The following is a 9585-nucleotide window of genomic DNA, read 5'->3' on the forward strand; positions in this document are numbered from 1 at the left end:
AAACACAGCATTTGGTGTTATTGAAAAGTTCCAGACGAAATAGATTCTCGTTCCTTAGAGTCCTAAGGGGAGGGGCCGAATCTGGCCAAACCCACAGTGAGCAACAGGAGCATATTGAAGTGCCCACCACATGCCATGTAGACCCGGGCACAGCTTGCCTCACACGTATGGTGAGCCCTGGGCTCTGCTGTGTAAGAGACTCTGGGAGTAGAGACCCAGGGGCTTCCCTGGGGACGCTTTGCAGAGCACAGAGAAAGTTCCAGTGGTGAAGTAGGATTGAATAAACGGCACGTTTCAACATGGAGAGGTGGCATTGACAAAAGCAGAAGGTTCCTCCCTGAGAAGGGGCGGGTAAAGTGGCTGTGCCCGAAGGCGGGGTGCTAGTCGGGCTACACATGACGGTGTCCTGCACAAGGAAATGGGGGCATGCATAAAGGACTTGGACTTCAAACTTAGCGATTTAGGTTTGGGATGGTTAGGTTTGATATAGCAAGCTCCCATGGTCTTCTAGCCAGGTAAGCAAGGAGATTTACTTATGTATTATTTATTTACTGTTTATTTTTTATAGGGTTGGCTGGCTGGTGTAGATTCTAGGGGGAGACACAGCGGCTAGAGGACAGTTTAATTACCCAGGTAAAAGAAAATCCGTGTATTAACCCGGCTGTGACTGGGAACACAGAAAAATAGCAGAGCGGTAGGGGACTCGGGTCGGAGCAGGTCTGGGGCGGATGAAGAAGGACAGCGCATCAGGGCTGACACGCTACGATGTTAGCAGCTCACGATGCTGTCATTTACACGCCGAGTCTTTAGCTAACAGCCGCTGTTTTCTGGAATGAAGAAAGAAACAGAAGAAAAAGGGAAAGGAAGTATGATTGTCCACCCACTTTTACTGTGACCAAAATGGGCCAAGATAACGTCCAGTGGTTCACCTAACAGAGACAAAAAGAATGTTTTGCACGTAGCAAAGGATAACAGGCTGCTGCTTGTATTTTTTTTTTTTTAATCATCTCTATCAGCTCCTGCTTGTGCCACCAGATAATTTCATCCTGGTTATAAGGGGTAGGAAAAGATAAAAACTGATGGCTTAGTTGTGACTAATTGCACATAAAGGAATGATATCAACTGTCTTCATGGCCCCCCGGCTCCTGGGTTCTGTCGTTCCTTATCTGCCCCACCAGTGCCAGCCAGCAGCCCCCCAGAGATGGTGCTTCCCCTCCAGCAGGAGTCTGAGAACAGGCTACTTCAGTGCCTCTGTCAGACACACGCTGGAGTTTGCACTGGGTAAGAACCCCAAGAGGGAGAAGCCCTGTGTGGATGTAGTCAGAGCTCACTGCATGCTGCCGGGCAAGCTCTTACGCTTTTAACTCCCTTCTGCCAAAGGGCGGTCATTGCAGTGTCTCTGTGGGACCAACTTTGTTCCAGGCAGTAGGGAGACAGGAGCAGGGAAGACAAGCATCTGCTCCTCGACAGAGCTTCCATTCCAGGGGGAAGACGTGCGTGAACCACATAGATATCACAGGGGGGTGTGTATTAGAGAGAAACAAAGCTGACTGCAGATAGAGGGTGACCGGGAAGGCCTCCCTGAGAAAGTGAGAGGAAATGATCGTCCCTCCCTAGCTGGGTTGTTAAGAGAATTAAAATAGTCTCTGTGTGCACAACATCTGGTAAACCCCTGACCCTGGGCAGGCAGACATGCCTGAGCTTATTATCTTTGAACAATAAATTTACCAAAAAAAAAACATAATAAAATCTTGACTGTGGGCTGCTGGGATTTAGTTCTTGTATGAGACAGAGAGAGGGAAGTTTTATCCATAAGGCCTGTATTCCTAGGAAGACAATTCTATCACTCACACCACCCACCTAAGAGAGAAAAATACAAAAGCAGTGTTTCTAAACTTTTAGCTTCCTCTGTCCTCCCGCCTAAAATCTGACATCTTAAGCAAGAAGGAGGCTGGAGACATCAGGGCAAGAATTACAGACCCAGTGCCTCAAGCAGCAGGGACAGAGACAGTTTCGCTCACCTCTGTATTTCTAGCATTTCTAGCTAGCATTGCATTTGTACAGAGTACGTGATCGATAATTATTTGTTGAATGCAGGAATAAGTGTGTCCTTTTGTGATCAACATCTCAGTGCCTTTCACATCTCAGCATAATCGAGCTCTTTCTGTAAAGGTGCACGGGAGGACACATGCCGTGCTTGGGCTGATGCGTGAAAGAGGCTGATGGTTTCAGAGAACATCACACAGGTCGCCTTATGCTAGACCCAGTCCCCATTTCTCCTCTATCTCCCATGGATCCACACCAGATTTCCAGAGTAGCTCTTCCATACTCTTCAACAGACCAGATATGGAAGTCACTTGGGAAGATTCCCGAGACAGCACCTTCCAGTGCTGTGGTTGGCTGAACTCTCATCTCAGCCCGGTTTTTCTGTCCCCAGACTGTTGTGAAAACACCCAGTCAGTACTGTCCAAAGGGAGTGTGATTACTTGGTGAGAATTAGTGAGAAAGGCTTCACGTAGGAGTCTTTTTTCCAGGGAGGGACTTCAAATGCTAAGTGCAGTCTTACACGGTCCTTGGAGGGCCTGGAGCTCACCGTTGTCTTGTCCCCAGGAATCCCCAGGGAGAGCAGGGGTGCTTCTAGGGGAAGCAGAGCACTGGATGAGGAGGCAGAGCAGTGCCAAGGAGAAAATGCTACTCAGCTTGCAGTGTAGACACCCCATCCCTCCACTGCCCCCCGTTGCCTGCCCGCTGCTCTGAGTAACCCTGTGATGTCCACCCTTTCTTCACCTTACTGAGCCTTTATTCAGGGAGAGGCGTGTCTGGTTGACTCACCCCCTCATTGTGCCAGGACGCTTCCTAAGTCCTCCCTTTGGGCTTTCCACGACTCTCCTGCCCCCCTTATAACTGTAAAGTGGACAGTGTATTTATGGTTGAAAATTGGCTGCTGCAGCAAGTTTAATTTTAAAAACAGAGTTCTGGCATGTATTCAATATTACTATGGAAATGGCTGTTTCTAGCAATTCACTGATAAGCTGTGGTTCAAGGACGTAAGTCTGTGTGGGAGGTTTTTAACATCCACCAAATTGAAGACCTACTTTGTTGCAATAGCAATTCACAAGAACTGCTCTCCTCAGTCTTAAATATGGAATATTCTTCTCTTTTTCTTTTTTATTACTTTGTGGGATGAGAGTGTAAGCAATGTCCTCATTTTGCTTCGGATACATAGATAAGAGTTACATGTTATAACCAGCTTTCTAAAAGCACATCTTTAATTTTTCCATGAATCACTAATTCTCATAATAATACATAATGGCCTTATTTAGCTACTCACATAACACAAAACACCACAAACTAGTTTCAAAAACTCACATATTGAAGGGGGGGTGTAACCGGTGGTCAACAGGCACATGCAGACATTTTAACTTCCCGTTTAAACTGTCTCTAAGTATTCCTACATACCATGTATAAGCGAATTCTAGGAAGGATTTTAAGTAGCTCACTCCATGGTAATGTTTCCCAGGAGCCAATTTTAAGCCGCAAACATCAGCACTGTTTAACCGCAAACGTACTTTTTGCTGATTTGACGAAACCCAGGCACAAGAGAAAGAAGCTCTTAACAGGTGGTAACTGTAACATCGGTCCTTGACTGTCCTCGCTTGAAGGCAAAGTTTCAGTGTTTTCACTTGGAAATGCGAGGTCAAGTTTCTCAAGAAACTCTAGAATGTTTCCTCTCTTTCCCAGGCTCCTGCCAATGGGCGTATTGTTTTCACATCCTTCTGAATGCTGTCACCAGCCCTGTGTATTGTGGCAGGCAGATCCGGATCCAGGACAGAAGGGGTCTCAGTTCTTATTCTTTGCAGACAGGCCAGCTCATTTCGTGTTTTCAAAATTAGGTGAGCTGTTCGGCAGTCAATTAGTGAGGGGCCGGTGGATCCTGATGGGCCAGGCTCCCCAGCGGCGTGGCCAGGGTGGTGATGCGCGGGCCCTCGCCGTCCCCAGGCTCGGCCCTGAGTGCTGACATTTCCCAACAGCCGGTCTGGGCTGGGAGCAGGACCAGGGACAACAGCCAGGGAGAGGTCACTCTGGGTAACGATAAACAAGAGCCACGGACGAGGATTGAGTCCACGCCTCGTGAGCCACTCTCGAAGTGCCTGAATGCTACAATACTCGGAAGAGTTCTGAGACCTGGTGATTCCTAGCCCCACCTTGCAGGTGGGGAAACTTGGCCTATATGTAAACCACACCAGAGGCAAAACTGCATTTAAACCCATTTCTGTTTGTTTAGCAAGTGCTTACTGTTTCCAGTCTCCCTTGAAAAGAAACACAGTATTAAATTCCCTTTAAAGAATTAAAAATAAGGGGAGGGGGCGCTGGCTGGTGCGGTCCATTAAGAGTCTGACTCTTAGTTTTGGCTCAGGTCATGATCTCAGGGTCCTGGGATAGAGGCTCCCATTGGGCTCCACTCTCAGCTTGGAGTCTGCTTGAGATTCTTTTTTTTTTCTTAAAGATTTATTTATTCGTTTGACAGAGAGAGAGCACAAGCAGGGGGAGCAACAGGCAGAGAGAGAAGCAGGGTCCCTGCTGAGCAGGGAGCCCATCATGGGACTCAATCCCAGGACCCTGGCATCATGACCTGAGCTGAAGGCAGATGCCCAACCGACTGAGCCACCCAGACATCCCCTAATATTCTCTCTCCTTCTGCCTCTCCTGCTTGTGCCCTCTCTCTCCAAAATAAATAAATTTTTTTAAAAATGGGGAAAAAGTATGGTTCCAGCATATTCCAGCATACTCTCAAGTGAAAAGAATCAAAATAGGGCTTGACAATTTCACCTTAGAGTTCCAGAGTATACCCTTGTTTCGGGTCATATGTAGGCTACAGCCAGTCAGTGTTTCAGAAGGAATTCTCTTTAGGAAAAAAAAAAAGAAACGCCTATTTATTTTATTCTGCAAACATAGAATTCAAAATAACTACAGTTTCAATTAACCACATATAAAATATAGATTTTGAAAAGATACAAACATAATAACAGTACAGATTGTAGCATGTCATTAAAAAAATAATTTTACGTGAAAGGTATAATTAATTTGGGGCCTATCTTTTCAGAAGAAGGTTACTCAGAAGTGCACTGTGAGGACACAAGCCAGCCGGGCAGGCGTGGCCTGACGTCCGTGCTGGTTTTCAGGACAGTCCCGCGCTTGGAGGCCTTCATCAGTCCACAGCAGTTTCAATTATCAAAAGATCCGTTCCGGGGCTGTGTATTTTAAGCACAGTCGAAGAATAGCAGAGCAAAAAAAGCCTTTCAACCATGGGAATTCAAAAGCAAAGGGCCCTCAAGAGGCGATTTCAAAACCCTACTCATTCAGCTTTATTCCAACGCTTAATGACATGCTCTATTTGATAGAGTTAGGCGAACTGTTTCATCAAAACCTTTATCTGGAGCTCGGAATTGCAATATTAGGTTTGTAGGTTGGCTCCCTTGGCCATACTGCAAGGTACTGAGGGAGTGCAAGTTTATCTTTTGTAAGTAAGTAGAATTAGGGAGGATGAGAAATGGCATAGAAATGGCCGCTCATATTTTTATGTGTTGAGAACTTACCATAGGCCATGTTTTGTGTTATTTTGCATTCATTTTGTTTCCTTATTCTTAACCTTTGACATATATAGTAATCTCCAGTTTTATAGGTGATGCAAATGGGTCTCTAGGAGGTGAAGTGGCCGGCTAGCGTTCACACACGTGAGGGGCAGAGCTGGGCCTCAAACGCAGGACTCCGCCTCTGTAAGCTGGAGCCTTACCCACGCGGCACACGGCAGGGAGTGACAGATGGGGCGGCATCTCAAGCCTTGTGCTTTCATTCTTAGCACATTTCCGAGAACAGTGAAGGAACTGCAGACAAGGGTCTTTGGTTCCTCGCGAGTCACAAGGTATGTGAGGCCGAGCAGCCCTCTGGTTTGGCCAGAACCGTGGTTCTCACAAGGACTCAGCCTACGCCCAGGACTCCCTCTCCCTCTCCTGCAAGGTGGCAGATGGGCCGGTCTCTGCTGCTTTAGCTTCCCGAGGATCATCGGACTCGGGCGGAATGAGGAGGGCCCAGAAAGGCTCAGAAAATAGAAGCAAACCAGTTTCTCTCCCCTGCTTGGGTGTAGACACTCCCAACTCAGTGGCCCAGGAGAACAGTCTTTTCCTTCTGAAGATGACACAATTTACTGGACAGGCTGAGATGAAGCCGACATGTAGGAACAAGAGTGTACATTATCTGAAGGTCCCTAGATAATACCGAGAGTTTTTGCTGGTTGGACTCCATCTGTCCTTCTCTGACTTTTGACCTTTCAAGGCCAAGTCTATGGCTCTCTTCATGTTTCCCAGCCCACAGCTATCTTTGCAGATATAAGATGTAATGACTCACAAAAGGACGGCCACACAATACGGCAGGAGAACTCTCCCTATAGGGGAAGGTAAACCATTTTGCTCAAAAACTACGGACTTGTGTGATTCTAAATTCTGTATCTACTTGACTCCTAAGCTCCTGTAACTGAGGGATGAAAAGTAGTTACAGCCCAGAGTTTCTACAGCAATGTGAAAAGTGGAGAGGAGAGAGGAGCTATTTCTATCTACTAGCACAACATGCCTGAATGCTTTCTGAAACTAGCTTTTCCCAAACAGAACTCATCGTCTTCCTGCACAAACCTGTTCTCTCCTTCTACGTCCCCTGTCCCAGTCAAGGATATCCCCGGCTACGGTCGTCTAATATGGAAGTATCAGCCACCTTGTCTGTCCTCTGCTGTTCCCCAGCCTCACACAGTCTGAGGCGGAGCAACTCTCTCTCAGAAAATTCCCCTCAAACATTCTTTTCCTTCAATTCTCATTCCATTGGTAAATTAAGCAATTGGTCATTGCTCATTTTGACTAATTAACCCCTGTTTTCTCCACCTCCAGTTTCTTCCCCAACTTCACTGTCACCATCTGTCACCCTGAAAGCAGAGCCAAATTAATAAAACACAGATCAGATCACATGATGCTACTACTTAAACTCCTTCAATGCCCCCTTGCCCCCCACCACTGACTATAGGACAAAATCCAGATATCAGGGTGGTACTTAAATTTCTTGTAAGATCAATCTACTTTATAGTTCTATCTTCTACCAACTTTTAAAATCCATTCACAATTCAAACACACAGTCTTGGATAATATTTTTGGTTACATTCATTTCTTATTGTTGCCCCAAACTCCAAGGACTTCATATTCCCTTGCCCTTTTTATTTCAAATTGTTCCATCCAAGTAGAATTTCCTGCTTGAAATATTTGAATGTTTTCTCATCTTTCAAAGAACAATCAAATGCCTCATTCCAATATCACTCCACCTACACCCCAGTAGAGTTCATTTATGACACAATCATAATCTGTATTTATAATATATTATGGTCATTTGTGCATGTGTGTGTGTCCCCTCTGCTCATCACCAGAATCTGAGCTCCAGATTCCAAGCTTTGTGTAGGTTGGTTTTGTTTTGTTTGGCTTTTTATCCTTTTCTTTTTTTTTTCAGATTTTTAAAAAAATTCTATTAGTTAATATATAGTGCAATGTTGGTATCAGGAGTAGAACTCAGTGGTTCATCGCTTACATACAACAACTTTGATCTATCTTTGTATTTTTATTTCCAACTCAATGAAGTGTTCATAGCAGGTGGTCAATAAATATTGTTGAGGGGCGCCTGGGTGGCACAGCGGTTGAGCGTCTGCCTTCAGCTGAGGGCGTGATCCCAGCGTTGTGGGATCGAGCCCCACATCAGGCTCCTCCGCTATGAGCCTGCTTCTTCCTCTCCCACTCCCCCTGCTTGTGTTCCCTCTCTCGCTGGCTGTCTCTGTCGAATAAAGAAATAAAAAATCTTTTAAAATAAATAAATAAATAAATAAATATTGTTGAATGAATGAACAAACTAATGAACCACATTGGAGCAGAACTAGTAGTGAGGACACCCAAGACAACGCTGGGAAGAGATACCGTATTACATTAATTGCGTGATAGTTTAAACCAAGGCACATGGAGCAACAACAAAAAAGACTAAGGAGAGTGAAGAGATTTAAAATTCCCTAGGATGTTCAACTAAACAAAGATTCCATATGTATCAGTAGCTTGGCTTGGTAACGCGGGGATGGGTCAGAGAGAAAGCTAAATGAAAAGTGAACTGGTTTAATCCCACTTTTACTGTGACAGAATTATTTCTTTGAAAATCAGTTAAAAATTCACATAGTGACTGCTTCTTGCCTTTCGTATTGTTCTGCAACTAAATCACAGTTTCATGTTACCAATGCTCAAAAGTGCTCGCAAACCCAGCGGAAGGAACATTAAAGAAACCCATGTGTACGAGCAACACCCCTGAGATCCCAGGATCCAGCTCCTCCTGACAGGGCTCTACGTGCAGTTTTCTGTTTCTGGATGTTTGGTTCGACACCGAGCTCCTGTGTTTTTACAACAATTCAATTGTCACGTGGAATCTAAATCAAAGCGAGGACTGTGGAAAGGGCCTGTGGGACTAGCACGTTGCATTCCCTCCTCTGTCTTGGGATCTTTCCCATGAGACCCAGCTAATTTAATTTGCTTCTCCTCCCCCTCCCCACCCCAAAAAAGGCTGTAAAACAACTATTCCTTCAATCCAAAGCCAGAGCTCCTGGCAAGGGAGGGAAGACACTGGGAATACCGTGTTTGTAGAGATGGAGAGCTCTTTTACGAATATGCGTGCGGGGCTATCTGTTGCCCTGCATGTCGTAGGAATGATCCCAGTCAGAGATGAAGACTCAGGGTAAATCGAGTAGGTATTTCACGCCACACTTTCTGACTCTAGATCTTGGCTCTTACGTCTATAGTCATTTCACATGACCTGGGAACAAGAAAAGCTGACTTCCCTTTCAGACCTTGGTCTGTTTACCATGCTGAGTGACACCTGCATTCTGGTTGGTTTTCATTCCAGGGTAGCTCCAGTGTCCTACACATGTACCTTTTCTCTGTAACTCACCTCACCATTATTTCACTCCTTCCAGTTGGCAGATGATGTGATCTCGGACATTTTCACCGCCGTTGGCTCAGTGACGTCAGCCTTGCTGTTGACCCTCTTTCTGGTGGTGGTTGTCTCTGTGGTTGCATCCAACAAAAGGGCAACTCAGGGAACCTACAGCCCCAGCCGTCAGGAAAAGGAAGGCTCTCGAGTGGAAATGTGGAGCATGATGCCACCCCCTGCTGTGGAGAGGCTGATTTAGGAGCATTCCGTCTCCTTGAGAGAGAGATCCTCACACTGTGAACGTGGTGACTGCACCCCAGCGTCTTGCCGGCATACCTGGACTTGCCAATTCACAACTGGGCTTTCACTGAAACCGTGGGAAAGATTCCTTCGGCCACCTTAAAGACTTTCGTGGTTCAACCTGACATCATCGTTTTATTATTTTAGCCAATCAATCACAGGACAATGTTCTTGTGCTGGTAATTTCAGCCTCATAATTAGCAAAAATACCTCCCAGAGGACAGTGTCTTCTGAGAAAGACGCCGGTGCCGATCACTTAGCCTTTTGACCCCTGGCAACCCGGGGACAGCT

The 9585-nt window shown here is 45.9% G+C and overlaps 1 protein-coding gene across 1 annotated transcript in view; it reads left to right on the forward strand.

Annotated features, from left to right (window-relative positions):
* The window catches only part of CRB1 (crumbs cell polarity complex component 1), a 177142-nt gene extending 167797 nt beyond the window's left edge, over positions 1–9345 (forward strand). Inside the window, exon 12 of the mRNA XM_008685170.1 lies at positions 9038–9345. Coding sequence (XP_008683392.1) covers positions 9038–9253 — 216 coding nt within the window. The 3' untranslated portion in view covers positions 9254–9345. The remainder of the gene's footprint in view (positions 1–9037) is intronic.
* Positions 9346–9585: the final 240 nt, after the last annotated feature.

The sequence above is a fragment of the Ursus maritimus genome, unplaced genomic scaffold (assembly GCF_017311325.1).
Source record: "Ursus maritimus isolate PB19 unplaced genomic scaffold, ASM1731132v1 scaffold_2, whole genome shotgun sequence".
NCBI classification, from domain to species: Eukaryota; Metazoa; Chordata; class Mammalia; order Carnivora; family Ursidae; genus Ursus; species Ursus maritimus.